This window comes from Protopterus annectens, chromosome 3.part0, assembly GCF_019279795.1.
Source record: "Protopterus annectens isolate FY-2018-M chromosome 3.part0, PAN1.0, whole genome shotgun sequence".
Lineage (NCBI taxonomy): Eukaryota > Metazoa > Chordata > Ceratodontiformes > Protopteridae > Protopterus > Protopterus annectens.
The window spans coordinates 1,334,085,251-1,334,107,809 of NC_056731.1; the positions used below are offsets into that span (position 1 = coordinate 1,334,085,251).

At 36.4% G+C, this 22,559-nt stretch overlaps 1 protein-coding gene across 1 annotated transcript in view; it reads right to left on the reverse strand.

Moving 5' to 3' along the window:
* LOC122797063 (meprin A subunit beta-like) overlaps nucleotides 1–22,559 on the reverse strand; it is a 577,824-nt gene that overhangs the window by 442,666 nt on the left and 112,599 nt on the right. The window contains exon 3 of the mRNA XM_044065839.1: nucleotides 14,319–14,497. Coding sequence (XP_043921774.1) covers nucleotides 14,319–14,497 — 179 coding nt within the window. The remainder of the gene's footprint in view (nucleotides 1–14,318; nucleotides 14,498–22,559) is intronic.

Sequence of the window (22,559 nt, forward strand, 5' to 3'; positions counted from 1 at the left end):
ACATGAACAACCATCTACTACTACCACCCAGGAACACAATTTGTGAGAGATGCAATTAGATTAGGAACCTAGAGTCCAAGCTTTCCACCAATCAAGCCAGTATATCTAGCACTGAAAAGATTGTCAACACAAGCACTAAACCTCAAACACCATCTACACCTACACAACACAACCTACATATGTGGAGGTCCTCCACATTTACATACCCAAACAAAGGAGACCTCTGAGGCAAAAACACACGTGATCTCCACAGTCCTCCACACCACATACCATGCATAGTCCACACACCTGTGCCTCACAACCACTAAGGGTCACCATAAACCCAACATATTAGTCATAGGAGACGCCATTGTGAGACATACAGGTGTGCCTCACACCAGGATGGATAAGGAGTAAGTCACAGTTAGTTGTCTGGCAGGTGCCAAAATCCACCATATCACACACGCACTCAAGTCTCTCAACAACAGGTACTGTTATGACTCTGTCATAGTCCATGGTGGCGTGAATAACTTGAGTTGTTACCTCTCTGGACTATATGAAGAGAGACATGACTGACATCACTGATTATGTATCCCAGGAAGATATGTCCCCAGCCTTAAGCAGCATTCTGCCATCACCCAGAATGATGCCTTAATACAAACAGAAAATGATTGACTTTAACAACTGGCTTAGTTTCTGGTGTCATTCAAGGGGGATCCAGTACCTGACAGCCTGGGAAGATATGATTGACAGACCACGATGCTTTGCCAGAGATGGCCTGCATCTGTCTCACCCAGGCTTCAGGCTGCTGGCAAAGGCTCTTGCCTCCCCTATAGTACCTTTTTTAGGAAAACTGATGAAGTTATAACATGCCAACATAAAAATTTCACCAAAACACAAATTAAAGTTCATGCTGCTAAACGTTAGGAGTCTAAACATGAAACTGCACTTATTGCAAGCATTCCTAACTCTGGAATATGATGAAATCTGTGCAGTCACAGAAACCTGGTTCAAAGCTGAGGAGAGCAGCCCAGCCTTACCTGGTTACTCATCTTATCATACATTCACACCCCAAACTGTGGACAGTTAAGCCAAAGGAGGTGGAGTTCCAATATACATTAAAGACATACACATCTCCAGGCTGGTCAAACAGTATGACACACAGGAGACACACCAGGTGCAGTTAACCATTGACATGACCCTTATTCAAACTGTTGCTAGCTACCGGCCCCCAAATCTGACTCAAGATACCCAATCCGCCTATTTGAACCTGTTCAAATCTATCAAGATTCAACCCTTTACCCTGATCCTTGGTGACTTTAACTTTCCAAACATAGACTGGAAAAACTACTCATGCCAAAAGACAAATGCCCAGAAATTCCTTGATTTTCTCAATGCAAATGTCTTGGAACAGCTAGTCGATACCCCCCCAAAGGGTGATAATTTGTTGGACTTGGTATTAACCAACATGAGTAACCATTGCAGCATCCCTATAGCATCATCCTCCCTGGTAAGATCTGACCACAAAGTGGTCACTTTCGAAGTCACCATATCCCCCAACCTCCCTCTAGCTAGGATCAGACATAAAAACTTTGCCAAAGCTGATTACGGCCTCCTGAGGGATGGTATAAACAGCTTCACAGCCCCTCCTACTCTGTAGGAACTGGCACCAATATCCAAAACTACACCAAAGCACTATACGAGCATTTATATAGATGCATGGAATCAGGAATACCCGACAGGACTAAATCATCCTACGCAAGGAAAAGTAAACCTGTTGACTGGACATGTACAATAAATAAACTCTATAACAAAAGAAAAATATTGCTGTCCAAGACCAAGAAGGAGCAGGTGCCCAAATGGAAGCAATGTCTTCTTAACCTGAACAAGCAAATAAGAGCAATAGTGAAATCCTCCAAAGCAAACTTCAAGTCCAAATTGGCCTCGTCTACTAGAGACAGTCATAAGGCCTTCTTCACATATGTCCGCAACCTCAAAGGAAGCACCCAGATCTGTTCAGAACTGGTGGTCAATGACACCACATATACAAATGCTGTAGATATAGCAAACTTGCTGGCTGACAGATTCAGCAAAAACGTTACCCCTCTGCCCCCCCCCATCAGTAAATCAGGACATCCCCAATCCCTGCCTCCTTCTCTTATATCTAGGGAAAAGGTCACTACTGCTCTCTCAAATGCAAAAAATACAGCCTCCATAGGACCCAATACCATCCCAGGTTGCATCCTATGTGAATGCAGGCAGGAACTTGCAGCACCATTAGACACCCTATTCAACCAAAGCCTGAGTACTGGCTTCATCCCAGCTGAGTGGAGAACAACCACTGTCATCTCTTTACACAAAGGTGGAGCATCCACCAATTCGGGACATTATAGAGCCATCTGCCTAACTAGCCTGATCTACAAAGCCATGGAATGGATTATCATGGACCTCATTAACAAGGACATTGGCAACCTCTGAACACTTGATTCCACACAGTTTGGCTTCATCAAGGGGAAGTAATGTCTGCTAAATTTGGTCGGCTTCTTTGAGACAGTCACCAAAGCCATGGATGGGGGTAGATGGTGCACACCACCTACCTTGACCTGGTCAAAGCCTTTGACAATATTCTCCACTCAGGCATAATACATAAACTCTCTCAACTAGCCATCAATCAACATGTTACCAGATGGGTAGCAAACTGGCTCACTGATAGAACCCATGTAGTCAAAATTGGGGAAGCCACCTCAAGCAGTAGACCCATAACAAGCAGTGTACCCCAGAGTTTGGTCTTGGGGCCTCTGTTATTTGGGTAGACTTTTCTGAGGTGCAGGCCAAAACCAGTAGGCTATGGCTGACCAGGTTTGCAGATGACTGCAAGCTGGATGCTGTCATCAATTCCCCTAGTGATGTGGACATCATCCAAGAGGGTCTCACTCAGACAAATGACTAGTGCCAAAAACATGGCCTCAATATGAATACCACAAAATGCATCATCGTTATCCAGTTTGGGGAGAGTAATGTCCCCACAAATTATCACATTAATAATGTCCTAAGCACTCAATCAGTTATGAGGGATTTGGGCACCCAGGTTGATAGCAACCTGACTTTTGACCACCATGTTGCTTCCATTGTACAGAAAGCCTTCTACATGTCCCACCTCTTAAGTAGGGGTATCTCATTCAGGGACAAGGAGGTCATAACATCCCTGTATTCTTCCCTTATAAGACCCATTATTGAGTACAATGCCCCTTTTGGCATGAACCATGCAAAGCACATGCAACATTTACCATACACAGATAGGATAAAAGCCCTCCTGTTATCTTGGTTCAGTCTCTACACCTGTCTCTGTAGCAATGTCTGTACTGTTAATGAACAACACAAGAGATATCAGAGTGATGAAGACTGCCCCATCAACATACATTACTCTGTGGTGTGCATGCAAGCGACAAGTGGACACATGCAGGCAAACAACATACCCATACCTGTGCTGGTAGTCTCTCAAGTCTGAACACTTAAATTATATAAGGGGAATGCATGTAGTGGTCGATGTGTGTTTCCCATCATCAGTCTGTGCAGAGTGGCTGTATAGCATATGTATTACAGGGTATTATAACCATCCAGTGACCTGAAGTGCATTTGTAAGAATCCCACCCTGGAGCCTTGAAAAAAACTGGAAAGAGAGAATGGAAGTTTTGTTAATGGAAGAAAAAAGAACAAGGGAGTGCTGTTTAATATGTAATATTTGGGAGACTTGTTCAGAAAAAAAAAACAGTGATAATGAAATACAAAGTCATGGAGAAAAAGCTGTATAACTATCATAGATGTGTAGAACAAAAGACAATCAAAAATGTCTATTTTTTAGATTGTAAGAGGTTGGAAAGAATGGGGAATTATGGCATAAAGAGATGGCAAGAATATATTCAGGAAACTTATAATGGAAAAATATTTATATCACATCATGGTGTGAAACATAATAAATTATGAATTATTATACAGTTATGATTCAAAGTATTTGAACAATAAAGTACTTTTTAGTATAAGATAAGAAAGACAAAATAGGAAGTAGATGAGATTTTGAAATATATATATATATACGCAACAGATAATGGATGAAAACATTAGAAATGTTGTTTGCCAATTATTGTTATATGTACAAAACAATAAACATGAATTGGTGAAGGTCTGGGAAATTTATGAGGGTTTAATGCAATTTATAAATAGCATGGAGTCTTAATAAAGATTCCCTACTGTTTTTTAATAAGTTAAATAAGATAACCAAAAAGAGCACAACATTGCGGGTCCACAGAAAAGGTTTATTGACACAAAAACCACAGGTTAAGCGCTTTCATCAAATAGTATGACTTCCTCTGAACAAGTAACTGTGAAAATATTAAAACTTAAATAACAACCAGTTTAAATTCATTGGTTAAAAGTTAACCAATACAATGCAATAAATATCCCATCTCATAAATATTAAAATACAAATGTTAAATAATTAATTGATTCAAAAAGAATTCCATCAACAAAAAATGTATAAAATATGAAAACACATAAATATATATACACACATATATGCATATATGTTTAGCTTAATGGGTGGATGAAAAATGTACATGTTTAAAAATCATACACTAAGGTTAAAAATATATGTTAAGATATAATATTTGTTCAATAATTAATAAAACACATAGGTTAAACTAATTCTGCCTTCCTTTCAATATAGGCATTATGGAAAGGTATTCATTAATACTTGTTGGGTGGTCAGCAGCTAGTCTGAGTTGCCACATCAACTCTTTTTTATTTAGCATATTCTGCCAATCACCCCCCCCCCCACGTCCACTATAACAAAATCAAGTATTCCAAACTTAAAACAATTGAAGTTCTTACACAAAGTACTGTGTTTGTATAATGCGTTGGTATTTTTTTCATTCTTAATGTTGTAGAGGTGCTCATATATCCTGTTCTTCAGCATCCTCTCTGTCTTTCCAATATAAAAAGACGGACAGATGCTGCATTTGGCAATATATACTAATTTGCTGGAACAACAGTTGCCATTTTTTAAAAAAAAGTGACTTCTGTTTTGTTTGTCTATAGTCATATCAGTTTCCAGCAATATATAAGAGCAATAATGGCATCTACCACAAGGCTTACTACCACATAAATTCCCCTGCTTTCTATTTGAAATTCTAGTGGTTTCTACCAAGGATTTAATATTACTACCTACTTTAGTGGAGAAAATGGGTTTATCACCAAGAATACGGATTATTTCAGGGTTGGTTCTAAAAATATTCCAATTTTTTACCAAAGTTCCTTTCACCTGGGCATATAAAGGACTAAACTGTACTACACATGCTTGTTGAAAATAGGTGGTACTCTGGATTTTCTCTTTCTTAACTGTGTTGTCAAAATTATGTTCACTGGCACCCAATAGGGGTTTATAAATGGTTCCCCATTTACTAACAACCTCTTCAAGTATTGGATCAATAAGCTGGCCCGGATAACCTCTCTCGAGAAACATAGTCCTTGGGTTCTTGAACTCTACTATCACATCATTCTTCATGGTAGTCATTCTGGCTATTCTATCAGCCTGGCTCTTTACAATACTTCTTTTTTGATGAATAGGGTGATGGCTAGTATAATGTAAATATGCATTGCAAAAGGTATTTTTTCAGTAGATTTTGGAGTGGAAACTATTTTGCTTTTTAAAAATCTGAACATCAAGGAAATTAATTTCCTGCTGATGACACTGAAAAGTGAACTTCAAATAACTTGTAGTCTGATTTATATATTCCATAAATTGTGGAATTTCCTCTGCACTTCCCTTCCACACAATAAAAATATCATCCAAAAATCTACCGTAGTATGCAATGCACAAAAGAAATTTTGTATTTTGTTGGAAAATATATTTTAGTTCCCATCCCAAAAGAACCAGGTTGGCATATAAGGGGGCACAGGCAGCACCCATAGCAACCCCTTTAAGTTGTTTAAAATATTCACCCCCCAAGGAATATATAGTTATTCTCCAAAATCAAGCTCATTAATTCACATAAAAGTAACACTTCATCAGATTTTATGGAGGAGTAAGAAAAGAGAACTTCCTCAAAAAGGCTTAACTCTTCTAATTTCGGAATACAAGAAAAAAGGTCTTGCACATCAATAGTGAGAAACCAACAACCAACTGACCACAAGTCATGCTTTATTTGACCTAAAAAGTCCCAAGAATCTTTTAATAAATGTGGAAATTTATTAATAATATGTTTCAGTTTTTTGTCCACATAGACCGCTAGGTTGTGGGTCTCAGAACCTGCGGCCACGACTATGGGTCTAAAGGGTGGCTTCTTGAGATTTTTATGTATCTTGGGAATTCCGAAAATCATGGGAATTTTTGGAAATTTGTTTAATAAAAAATTATATTCCTCCTTAGAAATTCTCTGATCTAACAAGTATTCATATAAATAACTGTCCAACCTACGGTAAGAAATGTTAATTTCATTTTTAGAACATAGGGAATAACTATCCTCTTGAAATAATATGTTTTGCATATCATTATTGTAATCTTCGGTACTATAGATAACCACCCCTCCCCCTTTGTCAGGTGTCATAATTCTTACACCCTTGTTTTGCCTAAGACTCTCCAAGAGATTTTTTTCGTCAGAATTTAAATTGTTAAATACCTTCCTTTTTTCCCCCAAGCCTTGTACAGGTCTTCTTTAACTAGTTTCTCAAACGCCGCAATTAGGGGGTGCAAGGGTGGGTTAAACATACTACTTCTCTTGCCTATATTGAAAGAGAAGGTAGAATTAGTTTAACCTATGTGTTTTATTAATTATTGAACAAATATTATATCTTAACATATATTTTTAACCTTAGTGTATGATTTTTAAACATGTACATTTTTCATCCACCCATTAAGCTAAACATATATGTGTGTATATATATTTATGTGTTTTCATATTTTATACATTTTTTGTTGATGTTATTCTTTTTGAATCAATTAATTATTTAACATTTGTATTTTAATATTTATGAGATGGGATATTTATTGCATTGTATTGGTTAACTTTTAACCAATGAATTTAAACTGGTTGTTATTTAAGTTTTAATATTTTCACAGTTACTTGTTCTGAGGAAGTCATACTATTTGATGAAAGCACTTAACCTGTGGTTTTTGTGTCAATAAACATTTTCTGTGGACCCACAATGTTGTGCTCTTTTTGATTATCTGGTTTAATTTGAGCACTTTGGGCACCATTTGTTTAGTTTTGTTTTTTGATAAGTAACAAGGTATTTTTTATATCCACTTTAACTACCACCAGCTCTGGCAGATGGGACCTCAATTTAACATCTCAGATAAAGGACAACACACTCAGAAGTGTAGTAATCACTTTAGAGTGCACTGCAGTGTCAGTAATGAAAAATGGGGTGTGAAGAGAACCAGCGGCCTTGCAATGTTTCAGCACCAAGAATTCTAATATTGCCAGTGGTAACACTGACATGGTATAATTCTAGCAGAGTCTGAAGAGTTGTTAAAATGCAATCAGTGTATTTTATAAGATAATGCTAAAACTGCTATTTTAATGGGATATTTTCACAAATTCAGATACCAGAAAAGGAAAACAACTTGAAATACAGCAGTCCTGAATTTTATTCCTAAAGCCTCCTAAGCAAGTCACTTAACCAGCTATTGCCACATGGTCTCCATGAAAATGGATTGTGTGTCCTGTGGGCTTATCTAGTTGGTAGACATTTTGATTTTCTTTTCTTTTTTATTACAGACAATTTTCATTTAAAGATAAAGGTAGCTTACATTGTTTTAATTGTGTTGCCTTTTCATGTGTAAACACTAATAAGTGGTACTGCTGCAATTTTACACAGACTTTAATTTTAAGAATGTGGTTTATATTGTCCAAAGAGGCTGTAATATCTTTTATGTAGGTAAGACCAAAAGTAAATGTTGGACCAGAATACTGGAATACATTAGACAGATATTAATAGAAATGTATTGACTGCATTATGAACACGAGACAGTGAATGTGATCTCAGATTCTTTGTAAAAGTCTTTGTGGGATGATTGGTTGAGCATGGAGGAATGACTGGCAGATTTAATTTAAAAGAGCAAAGATAGTTAATACTGTATTGTTGTCATGTTAGCAGAGGCTGTCTGTCAGACTATCATTATATTAAGGGATAAAAGAATGTTGTCACTGCCCTCAGACTACATATTATTGTATTTTTGCCACATGACTAGAGTAATATTTCTTACTGGCTGTCCACAGTTTAAATGGGATGCTTTGACAGTGATTTTGAACAATGGATAAAGACCTTGTGTTCATATAATTGTATACAATCCAAAACAGGGGTGCCATTTCCTTTCTTGATTTTATAGTTTTTATTTGGCACTTATTGGTTCATTAGCTGCTTGCATCTCTATGCTTTACATATCCAATTATTAACTTTATAAAAACACACACACACACACACACACACACACACACACACACACACACACACACACACACACACACTCACACACACACACACACACACACACACACACACACACACACACACACACACACACACACACACATATTTTGGAAGTTCACATACAAACACACACACACACACACACACACACACACACACACACACAGGCAGACATTACTCTGGGTTGTGACCTTCAGACTATTAAACTCCAAAATAAATGATTGCAGACTGAAAGACATTGCTTGTTGCTACCAATTAACTTCCAGGTGACATCAGCTCTTTTTTTTCTGAAATACTAATACAGCTTTATCCAAGAGGTCTAGAAAGAGACACTGAGGGCACCAAAACTGTGCCAACATCAAGAAATCAACATTGCTGCAACACAAACATTGATAGCTTACCTCTGAACTGTCTATCATTTCACGGAATTTGCAGACTTTTGCTGAAAATATTTGTCTGTTCCTCATACAATTTGTGGTTTTCTGGCAAGCCATTGTGGACTGAAGTCATTATATAACAACTGGAATCTGAGTTTTAGACTTCATATCCTCCAGAATATGCATACTAATGCTTAACATGTCATTCTAGCAATTTTCTAAAATTAATTACAGAAATATTTAAATTGTCCCCAATTTTGGGCCTTTGCCCCCACACCCATTATTTAACTTTGTTCAGAATTCATGTGCAAAAAAGTTGACAGGCATTACTGATACAAACTGAAAACAGAAACTTAAGAAATTTTTCCTGCATACGGTTAATGCACTCGTAGAAAAAACAAGTCACATTTTTTTCAAGTGGAGCTATGGGTGCATTGCTTACTTAAATATATCAACTCCATGGATGCAAAACTACAGAGAAAGTGTAAAGACAAAATGGGAAAAAAAAATGTTTCCGCTTCCCAGTTTCTTAGTGACTGAGGAGAATTTTTTTTTTGATTATTTGTCATTTTTGATCCTCCATGTGTCTTTCAGGGACCTTTTTGAAGATGGATTAATGGGCATGCCAACTCAAGGAACTTTCTGAAATATGTGCTTTTGTTTATTGTTTTTTTAATAAAATCAGGTTCTTAAAACATCAACTAATTTCATTTTGTTTACTGGTTTCTTAGTGACTGAGGTGCATTTGTTTTTTTATTATTTGTCATTTTTAATTTTGTATGTCTTCCAGGGACCATTCTGAAGATGGATTAATGGGAGTGCCAAAAAATTTGTGTTTTTTTTTTGTTTAAGTAATACAACTAAGTCCCCAAAAATCATCTCAGCTGATTTGTGATTTCTTGCTTCTTAGATAATGATAAAAACTTGTTTTTTGAATATTTATCATGTTTGATTTTCCATTATGTCATCTGGGGAACTTTTTTGAAGATTTATTAACAAGCATGCAAACATTGACTCAATTGATTTGTGATTACTGGTTTGACTAATAAGAATTTGTTTTTTTTTTTTCATTATGCTTCATTTTTGCTTTTTGCAATGTCTTCTGGGGACCATTTTGAAGATGTATTCATGGGAATGCCAACTCAAAGAACTTTCTGAAACATATGTTTTTGTGTTTGTAAAATGACTGGGTCCTGGATACATTGACAAAGTTGATTTGTGATTACTGGTTTCTTAGAGACTGAAAACAATTTGGTTTTGATTATTTACCATTTTTGATTTTCTACAATGTCTTCCTCAGACCTTTTTGAAGTTGAATTATCAAGCATGCCAACATAAAGAACTTTATGAAATGTGTTTATTTATTGCTTTTGTAATAAAATCAGGTCCTGAAAACTTTCACTCAGTTGATAAGTGATTACAGGTTTCTTAGCAAATAAGGATATTTTTTTATTATTTATCATTTTTGATTCTTCACAGTGCATTCTTAAGACCTTTTTGAAGACTGATTAATGTTATACCAGCTCAAAGAACTTTCAGAACATTTTTTTTTTACTTTTTGTTTTTGTAATAAAATCTGGTCTTCATGACATTAATGCAGTTAATTTGTGTTTACCAATTTCTTAGTGACTAAGGATATTTTTTTTTTTTGATTATTTGTCATTTTTAATTCTCCACAATGTCTTCTGGGGACATTTTTGAAGATGGAGTAATGGACACACTAACTTAAGAAATTTTCTGAAACGTGTTTTTATTTATTGTTTTTGTAATAAAATTGGGTCCTTGAAACAATGACTTGTTTGATTCGTGATTTAATACTGTCATGAAGAGCATATTGGATAAGCATGTGCAAATAATAATCTGGCACTTTTGGGACCATAAATGTCCCTGGCTTTACACCAACAAAAAAAAAACTCTCAGGTAGGCAGCTCATTTGGAGGCAATGGAAAACCTGTCAGTTTATAATGGAATACTGCACTTTACAAAGAACTCTGTCACTTACTAATAAAAAGGCAAAATGCACATTTTTGTGCTCAAACCACAGTCATGAAGCCTCAATACATTTGGAACATTAAAAAGAACATATCTGATATTACAACTTCTTTGTGTAACAATAATAGCTGCATAAAAATATTTACATAAAACACTTGCAACAAGAAAAAGTTAGTCTTTAAAGGCATGTTGCAAAGATGCTGCAGATTATTTATTGTTTCTTGCTTAAGTGCTTTTTATGTTATATATTTTACTTTTTCATAAGTGGTTTAAGTACTTTTTATGTTATATATTTTACTTTTTCATAAGTGGTTTAAGTGCTTTTTATGTTATATATTTCACTTTTTCATAAGTGGTTTATATTTATTTTTTCATAAGTGGTTTATATAAATAATATATTCTCTGTGATTTTTAAAAAGAAAAAATACTTTTGGTTAACTCTGCTTCCACCTCAAGTTCAATTCCCCAAACTCCTCAACCCTCATTCACCCTTCCCCACTTCTTAGTTGGGTCCCCTCCTACTTCAAAAAATCTCATCAACATCTGTTAGACAATTACTTGAAAAACTCATCACTAAATGCAAGCCAAATCCCAGTAGCATATTCTCAACATTCCTAAGAATGTATGCTGAAAAACCTTCCAATATATTAAATCTCTCAGTCACTACAGCTATATACCAGCCCATTGCAAACACTCACTTGTTGCACCCATTCCTAAGTTTTATTACTTATTTATTCATTTGAACTTTTGTTGACTGGGTTAGCCCCACTAGGCCAACATACTTTTTTTTTCAGAAAAAAAACAAGGTGTTATTCATACTGACATACTAGTGTTCCTCTCTTCTAGCCCACATGATTACCATCCTATTATTATCTTCTACCCAGTCAAGAAGATTTTTTTTTAGTAATGTGATTTATGGTCATGACTATGTCAACAAATATGGGTTCCTTATAGACCAACATGACTTTAGGGGAACATTTATAGAAAATGGGTATCTAACAAGGGAAGTCTTCATTGATCTCTGTGGCACTTTTAAAAGTGTAAACCACTCCATTCTCCTTCAAAAATGATGTGCCGTAGGCTTTAAAGATAACGCTGTACTCTTGTTTAGTAATTACCTCACTAATAGTACATTTGTAGCCCAAGATGGTACACTGAAAATTGACTGGGTTTCCTTGTTTGCTAGAATCCATCAAGGGTCCATTTTTGTTTGCTATTTTTTCTTTTCTCTTTATCAGTGTCATTTCTACCACTATCCCTTCAGGTGAAATAGCACTTTATGCAGATGACATTGTCCTGTACAAATCTGGACCATTGTCCTTCTCCTTCTCAGCCTAATCTGACATTCAAAATGACTTTGCAGCCATCTTTTCTTGGTTAACCCAAAATAAACTTAGTCTTAATGTTAATAAAACAAACACAGTGCTTTTTATCTCCCAACAGGAACTTAAAGCTGCTTCCATCTTGTTGATTATGACCCTGACTATCTGAGCAGTAAGCATGGTTAAACAGTATAAATACCTTGGTCTACTATTTGATAAAACACTCTTTTTAAGAAATTGCATTGAAATTGTTGTTACAGAAGGTACTACCCAACAGAAATGCTCCTACTCCTTTTCAGACTACCTCACCAAAAAAGTCAGAAAAGCTCTGGCAAAGAACATATTTTTCCCAAGGCTAAAGTATGCCTTAGCAGTTATAACCCTATCCTACACAATACAAAGAGTAATTAATGCCATATGTAGGTCCAGTTGTCTTTTACCTCAACTTAAATAACACAGGGACTTCCAGCAGTGGTTCCTGGGTTATTTTGAGGTGGGTACTTTGTATAATCTAGACCTTAAACTATGTATAATTATAGGCATGTCATATTCTATGGAAGAGTGGAGACATAAGTATAATGACCTCAGGTGCTGTCAATCTGAATTGCTGCAGGAATTGGAAGCTGAAGTGCAAAGAGAGTGACACAGATATATAGTAAGTTTTTAAAATAATTTCTTCCCACAAAATGCATACGAGCAAATCAGGCAGGTTTGCTGTGTATACTTTGTCAGCTAATTAAGAGATGTCTCAGTGAAGTGGAGTGACACAGGAGGCTGAAAAAGCTGGTGGCAAGACAAAATGCATAAGACTGCTATTTTGTTTACAGCTGACTTTATTTCAATAATATGTCACAGTTAAGGCAGCTTTCACAGTTTGTCTCCACTATGTCATGCCACTTGATGAGGAAGAATAAACCTCTTACTGATGGATCTAATGGTGGGGATGTGGTTACCTCAGAATGAGGGGTGAAGGCATCTTTCAGATGGCATGCAATGACCGTCAACACAACTGCATCAGTTTATTCAGAAAACAGAGGTGTGCCAGGTCAAGCAATACTATGACTCCACTTTGAGTCCATCCTAATGTGGAGAACAGATTCACTTGATCAAGAGGTATCTCCCATTGAGCCACAAGTGGGTGAAATGACCACTAACACCAACTTTGATAGAACATCATGTGGTTATAGTTTTGTCTAAGTTGCCTCTGAGCCAGAATGGCAGCCCCATCTGCACTCAACAACCTATCTTATCACCTGCCTGGTGTCATCCTCGTCCTACTTTGTTATGACTCTTACTCTGTGCCTACTCATCACCTTTTGGTCACCATCTATATTTATGTATGTGTCTATCCAGTGTCATCCCACCCTCTTGCATACATAACCATGCCATACCCAATGTCACCCTACCCTCTTGTGTACATAACCACTCCTTGTCCATTGTCATCCTAACCCTCATATGTGTGCACTCTTATTTATCTGTACTGTTTCATATGTGTCTGTTTGTCCCCACGAAGTACCCTACACCATGTTTCCATACCCAGTTTCCCTTCTCTATCTTACCGCCTCATCCTTTCTCTCTTTTTATTGAAACATATGGGCTTTATCCCTACAAAAGTCAAATACATCTTTCCTTACCATGCCCCACCCTGCACTTTCCTCTGGGTTTCCTTTTGTGTTTCCCTACATTTCTTACTCTCTTTTCATCAGTTTTATTTATCCCCTTTCCATTCCATTTTAAATTGACATTTCTGACCATATGACTAAAGGTATTTGAGTGCAATTATTCAATACGGTCACAGAGGTTTGTTGTGCCTGCTTACTCTACTTTGGCAATCCTCATTTTCCCATCATATTTCCAGGCTGATGTATATATTATGAGAGCTCAGTGTGAGTTATGCTACACAGATGTATCTGAATTTCACTTTTCCTTGTGGCTTTGCTGTACCGCATGCTGACTCACACAGTTTGCCCTAGATGGTCCACTGTAGCACTTCTCAGTAGATCTTACCTGAGCAGGGACAATTGCTAAGTCATGTTATGCTCGCCTGTGCTGCTATCTGTGACTTCCAGCACATGCCTTCATTCTCTGAGACACTTACAATGTTAACAGAATTTCTAATAAAAAGAAGAGTGAAAAGCGACTATATTTCAGGATTACTTACCAGGCTCAATTCTGTCCCACATTATTGTGACATAATCATCTCGATCTGCTCTGGACTGCTCATGCCAAAACCCAAGAGCATGTAGAAATTCATGCTCCACTACTGCAATATGGTCACATCTATCTCCAATTGACAGTTCCTGTCTTCCATCTTGATTATTTCCTACATAAGACCAGCACCTACACAAAAATAATAATATGCAAAAAAAAACTTCAGAATGCCTTTAAACTGTATGCAACAAGAATTAATGTTAAATATTCAGCCACACTTTTAACTAATTATTTTGTTCTGTAGTTCTTTCTTTTCTGGTGAACCAGTTTGAATGTAAACATTTCATGCCTTACCTCCTATATCACTATACATTACCCCATAGTCTGATACAATATCAGCAAGCCTGGTTTTATAAATTGTTGTAGTGTTTGTGGGAGGCATTTCTACTTCATAAAATAAAATAATCAAATATGTATAAGATAACTTCTGTAGCTCATTCAATTGTTTAAGAGTGTTCACAACTGTATTTTATTAAATCTTAATAAATTGCTTTGGGCTTATATTAATGCTTTAGGTAGTTTTACTTATGGACGTGCATCACAGTGAAGCAAATCATGTTTGCAAATATATGAATGATTGCTAAATTTATTCCCAACAATTAAACTGAAGTACTTGCATAAAATATGGGATCATACACTTTACAGCTTTGCTGAGTACAAATTCAGATACTGCTAATCAACATAGCTTCTAATGTTTATGCCCCTTCTGCTTTATGATGCAAACCTATCATTGTACTGTATATTTTTTCATTAGTGATGAGAGATTCCATCTTGCAATAAGAGTCAGTTATGTGTGAAGCAAAAGGAAAAAAAAAAAGCACTATTCCAAAATGATAATGCATTGCCCTTAAATAAGTTTAAAAAACTTGGAAATTCTTACGGAGAAAAGATAAAAATATCAGTAGGGATCCCTTGAGGAGGACAAGTACATTTAACCAGCCACTTCTCCCACAACTAAAGAATTTTGAACTTTTAGTTGAGAACAAACTCAGATTGGGTGTTTTCAGAAACAGATTCCCTCCCAATTTGTCCAGTGAAGAAAATAGCTTATTAAAACATCTTAGGAATAACAAATATTTGAGAGTAATGAAACCAGACAAGGGGGAGGCACTGTACTTATGAGACGATGGAGATACTAGGTGACTATTCTAAATATAGTAAAGTTTCAAAAAATGAAATTAACATAGCCCATCAACTCTTACACTTGGCCTTGAAAGGTTTACTGTTTGAGGGAGTACTAGATGATGAAACATATTTTTTTAAACAATGATAGACCTTGTATTCCCTCTGTCTTCGGTATCCCAAAGATACACAAGGTATACAAGAATGGTATAGATCCACCCCTGAGACCCATTGCATCTGCTGAGGGTTCTGTCATTGCACCCCTAGCTAAATACTTGGATGTGAATTTAAAAAAAAATCCCAATAAGGGATGACAACATTTTAAGAGATTCCTGAGATTTTTAAGAAGTCTGGAACCTGAATTATATAGTGAGGATCTTATTTTTAGTACCATAGACATAGTAGATCTATTTGGGTGTATACCTCACAACTTTGGCCTGAAATGGTATGAATAAGCTATTAATGAATATGGGTTTAACTTTTAATTAATTTTGTGCTTGTATTGAATTAATGGATATGGTTTTGAAGAACAATTTTATATTTTTTGAAGGAGAATTATTTCAGCAGTTAAATGGAGTTGCCATGGGAGCTAGGTGTGCCCTGGTATATGCTAACATTATTTTGATGTATTGGGAACATAAATTTATCTTGAATTTTCAGTTTAAAGATTGTTGGGTACTGTACAAGTGATTCCTGGATGACATTGTTATATTTTGGGTTGATTCAGTGGCTAAAGTTGATTTTTTTTAATACGTCTCCAACACCACTAATTTCTTAAGATTTACTTATAACATTAGTAGAGATAAACTTGACTACTTAGATGCTACTTTACAAAAATCCTGAGGGCACTATATATCTAGAGTGTACCGTAAAAAGACATTCTTGAATTAATTTTTACATTATACTAGTGCCCATCCTTATAGCCAAAAAGAGCATTGTTAAAGGGAAGTTTGTAAGGATTAGCAGAATGACTTATGACAATGGTGATTTTGAATCCGAGTGTCAGATTTTGAAGAACTTGCTTCATGTTACCCAGAAAGATTGGTTGATGAGGTACACAGGTTAGTTGGTGATGGACGAAAAGATAACTTTTACCCAATTTTGGGTGTTGGAGTTACTAATGTAAGTTTTAGTTCTGGGACACAATATCCCTATACCATTTCACGATAGTGAGAGTAATGAACAAGCCTTTATCAGAGTTTAATGGGGATTCTTACATCATTAAGAACATTTTGGAACAGGAATGGCATAGATTTTCCAGACTATCTGATTTAAGTGGTATTTTTGATGTCCCTCTTAGAGTTATTTTTTGAAATGGAGTGATACCCAAGGACCACCCCTAACAGAGAGAAAGTGGGCACAGACAAATGTGGTATGTGCCCACAGTGTATACATATATAGCACATAGGGATAGTGTAATGGTGGAAGCTAGAGATAAAACCATTACTAGAGTAACTTATAACACCTATGATTCCTCTGGTGTGGTTTACATAGTGGTGTGCAATTGTTTTGGCACTGGTTCACTTCAGTTGTTTTAACAGTTTCATTATAGATTCATAGATATAAAGACTTTACAAGGCAGAGTCAGTCCATGGACGATAACTAACTTGCCAATATCCAGAATCATAGGGTTCCTCCTGCCTCCAGAAGAGCAAAACCAGTCAGGCCCACATTTAATGTATGGTTGCCCATTGAATCATCAAGGTTTGTCTTAAAGGAAGTGAAGGCATTAATCTATTTTATATGCAATGGAAGATTATTCCAGAGATGGCAGCACTGAGTTATAAATCAGCCGCAGCAGCATGAGTTATGCATGTGTTTAATGGAGATTTAAGTCTATAGTTTGAATGTTTGTGGGACGTTTTTGTGGAGGTGTTGGAAATCAAAGAGGGCTGAGTCTTTAACAACATGGAATGTTAGATAGAAATCACAATGTAGAAGCCTATAAGGGGCAAAGTATAGGGATAGATCTTCAAGCCTGGCTTGATAGCTGAGGATCATTAACTTGGTCATCTTTTTAGTTGGAAATCTCTGGGTCATTCTAGTTGTGTGATGTGCTTGAATAGATACATGCTAAAAGATGCATAGCATTCCATAATTGGTTCCTCATTCTCTATCACCAACTGAGAACTAAAAACAAAACACTCCAACAAATGAAAACAAAAATGAAGCAGGAACCCAGGCTCCACACAGATATTTAATAAATTAAGCGCTTTCATCCGAAAATACAAAGGACGTCATCCGAATAACTACTAACTCTAAAATCACAGTATAAATACTTACTTCAATTAACAAAACCCCCTCCTCTGAATTAACATTTCCAAGGCAAATAAAATAATCACGACATCATTCTCATAAAGGTTACATATAAAAAGCAAGCAGTAGGTATAAAAACACTACTTACTATACACAATAAAATTACAAATGCAAATATGCTGTAAACTAACCTCAGTATGATAATATATACAGTAAAACATACAGAACAAAACAACCATTGCATTTTTCTTTTCATTTTTGTTTTCATTCCATAATTAGTCTGATCAGGGCAGAATATAGACAAATGCTGACATCTTTTGATCTGAATGAGATATCTTTAGTTATTAAGTGAGCTAGCTAGCTAGATTTCTTGATGACCGCTGTTGTATGGTTGTCAAAGTTTTCTGTAAAGGTGCTGAGATGTCTGACAATAATATCAGTCTGCAGTGGGGTGCTGCTGTCTATATTGAAAGCTGCTAACAAGATTTGTTTACTAAAGGAGACAATGCTACAGTTCTTTGCATTTAATGTATGCCTGCTTCTAATACACAACTGATTTGCATGGTTTACCTCCTGATGTAGTAACAGGGTGTCATGCCAAACAGAATGGGTGCCACTACTGAACGATGTGGAATGCCATAAGTCATCTTTTTTATATCTGAAGTGGCATCTGTTACTTTAACTGTGTAGGTTCTATCTGCCAACCTGTTTGCTATCTGCCTTACAATATATGGGGATCACTTTAGATATTTAAACTTATTTACAGTTCTAGGGTAGGGGTCACTATAAAATATTGTGGCCAGATCTATGTATGATGCATGAACTGCATGGCTGCTATCTACAACATCAGTGATTTTTTCCCCCAAAATATACTCTAAATTAAGAAGGCATGATACCCCTTTAATAAAACTATATTTTTGTGCGTCTACAGAAAAAAAATTTGCATACCAGAGCTCAAGAAACCAGGTGCAGTTGTGTCCCATGGCTTTGGAAATTAGATTTGACAGATTGAGGGGTTTTACAGTTCACAGGACCTCAGGTTGGACTCCACTTATAGAGAGACATAACAATAACCATTTTCTATAGCACAAGAACATACCCTATGGCTCTGCTTACGTTGTAGAGTTTTATGGGAGGTTAGAGAAGGCATATTTGGTGTTGTTGATTAAGCAACCAGGTATATTGCTTGGATCCATAGTGTTAGGATCCAGAGGTTGTATTTGTAGCTTTAGAAAGTGCAGTTAAAATATATTCTGTAATAATCTTGTTGAAAGAAGGGACCCAGGAATTTGATTTTGGTGAGAAGTTGGCACTAAATGTATCTGTGAATATGTTAGCAATACCCTTATGGATGGAATAGATAATACCATTACAGATTAATTTGGAGAAAATATGTATACTATTTCCTAATTGTCTGATATAGTTAAAGAAGGATTTATGATTACCCATAGTTTCAGATGCTAATTTTAATGTGTGTTTTGCTTTGGTCTTCCTTATGGTAACTTTCAGATATTTGCTGATATTGTCAAGAGACATTAATGTATATAGAGTCTGATTTATTATAGATCTTATACATTTTTTGTTTTATTATATAGCTCATTAATGCTGGGATTCCACCAATGTGGTTTATGTTTACATTCATAAATATATTTAGTTCTGATTGGGACTGCTTGGTTTGTTTTTCTCAGACATGGCTAACACTCTTTGACATAAGTGACATCTGTGGGTACAGAGGGGCTAGAAATCCTGCAGATTAATTTTGATAGCTCATTATATAGTTGGAATAGGTTTGTCTTTTTATAATCTTTTAATTCTGAGGTGCTTGTTGTGATGGGTTTAGATACCCTAAAGGAAAAGATTACTGATTTATGACTGGATTTGACAAGAGATGAAGATGTTATTGGAGTAGCTCAAGTAGGTGTGATATCATTGTGGATAAGGTCAAGAAGATTTTAAACCTTAGTGGGATGGATAACTGTTTATATAAGGGAAGTAACATTTATTAAGTCTAGAGATCTTTGGGTGTACCCAGCCATTATAGTATAGGTACTTCAGACAACTGACAGAGGAATCAAAAATGTATTTTTATTTTTCATTAGTTCAGTATGTTCTTTAAGAACCTTGCATGGTCCTCCAGAGACATGGAAGGTAACTTATAGCTTTAGGGTAATTTAAGGTCAGTATATTCTATTTGTGGGTTACAAGGAATCTATCTAGGTATGAATCTGTCTCTGAGAAATATTGATGCTCCCCCACAGTTTCCAAGATCTGAATCTGTGACAGACATTGAAGGGAGTGCTGTCTTCACAGTAAAATCAAATCTCTGTTAAATACAAATGTAGATGGGTTCAAATTGTATTGAGATCTGTCAATTTATCATTAAGAGTTCTGACGTTGGAAAGTCCAACATTAATGTGGTCCAGACTGGAATTCACTGCATGTCTTTTTGTAATTCTGGAATGTCCAGAAGGCAAATTTAGACCAAAAAGACATTGTGGAAACAGCAAATGCTGAATCCAAGGAATGAAAGATGAAGGCCATCCTTGCTGAAGCAAGCTGGGATATTGGTCATCTCTTCCCCTGAATGGTACTAGATCCCTAGAATGACACAAGCTACTTTTCCAGCTCTTGACCTAATTATTCTCTTTGTATCTGGACACCATTCGTGGTAAGAGTAGAATTCCACCCAGGGTTTGTAGGATTCTACCCAGAGCTTGAGTCTTACCTGCATTTGACATGTCTAACATGCTTCTATGCAAATATGCATGTTTTTCTAAGTTAAGCACATCAGGTGAGTCACACCTAAATGACCAAACACCCAGTCATAGTCCATAGTGTTATCTGGTGATGGGGGAACAAATAGGTTGATTAGCCAAGAGTTAGGCAGTGGTGGAAAACAAAACCAAAAAAAAAGTCAGATTCATATTTGCCCTGTTTGAGGGAACTGTACGGTCTTGACTGTAGGTACACCTGTGTAATGCCATCGAATAAACATTTTTTTAAAGTTTTTTAAAGTTTGCTTTACTTTCAGTTACCGTGCAGGTCGCAGTAAGTTGTATTGTTTGACTTTTTTTGCTTTTTCACATGCGAATATAACTGACAGGTTATATTTCTTATTTCTGAGGTAATAGAATATCCATTATCTGAGGCTTGGAAGTATTACTTTCGAGAAGCCATAAGTTTCTTCATAGGAAGTCTAGGGTGCTTACTACTCCATAGAAAAAAAACATGAGTCTACTTTGCAGTTTCTAGGGAGGCAGTGTCTAGCTAGAACCAGAAGGCATATAGAAATGAAGAGATATTTGGTCAGTACACATATATGGATTGCAGAAATATTAGCCATCAGTGGACATTTTAAGTTTGCCCACTGACTTATTTTGTTTCTTAGCTATGAGTCAGCACCGGGACTACATTGGGCAAAAGCTTTTCAGGAAATAGCTGTGTTAATTGTACAACAAAGAAATTATAGTGATTGTAGCCACTTCGACCCATATTGAACTATCACATTCTTGACAGCTAAGTAAGCCTGGTTAAGAGGGAAAACAGCTGTCTTGTCCCAATTCACTATATGGTCAGAGATACTGCTAAAATTTCCAAATAGCTGAAGTGTTTCCGAGAGGTCTTTTTGCAGGTTTATTACCCACAACACACAGTCATCTGTGTACTAAATATTAATAAGGACCTCCACTGCCTGGATGGGAATTCCCCAATGTTTCTCCTGTTGTTTAATAAATCAACTGAGAGATTTGACTGCTAAAATGAACAAGGAAAGAGAGAAGGGATACCCCTGACATCCCCCCATAAAGGAAATGTAAGGAAACATGTATTCTTCATTATTACTTGTGCCATAGGTTGAGAATACAGCTCATCTGACTTTCTGTTTTCACTGACAAAACAACTACAACAGCTGAAGTTTTGTTTTGTCTTCTTATTCCTTTACTACGTACACCACCACATTTAACACATACTTAACTGACTGGCTATTCTCAGTAGGGTCATCACCTGCCTCTCTTTTCACAGGGCTTTTCTGATTTAAACACAGCTGCATCATGTAAAAATACATGTAAATGGCATATGTTACAATATTTGAAAAGAAATAAATGCTTCTGTCTTTCCCCTTTTATTGCATGAATGTTGGATAATATGGAGGTATTCAAAAAGAAGCATAATGCCATCTTGCACAGTTAAATACTCTGGAGAAATGAGCACAATGTGACTGTAAGGTCATTAGGTATGCATGAGTGCAATCATACAGCCATTGTGCCATGAGCAGGGCTGCACAATGAAATGTTGTAGCCATTAAAACAACATCAAAACTGCTACTGCGATGACTGTGAAAAGGGTGACCATGTGACCTAAAGGGAAACATTGGGCAGGTAGAGTTCCTCTTCTATGCAAATTAGCACATGCATTGAATCTCCACATAGGTATGACATAGGTAATGAAAGCAACATATACAAGGGTACTACAGCAAAGTGTTAACTCATTTCATCATACAAATGTGGAAGTAATGATGAGATTATACAGGCAGAAATGCAGAAGAGCAAGCAGAAAACATACAAAGCACAATGCAAAGGGAACACTGGAAATTAAAAAAGGTGCAGGGAGAATGGTATAGTAGGTGCAGGGGAGAATGGTATAGTAGGTGCAGGGGGAGAATGGTATAGTAGGTGCAGGGGAGAATGGTATAGTAGGTGCAGGGAGAATGGTATAGTAGGTGCAGGGGAGAATGGTATAGTAGGTGCAGGGGAGAATGGTATAGTAGGTGCAGGGGAGAATGGTATAGTAGGTGCAGGGGAGAATGGTATAGAAG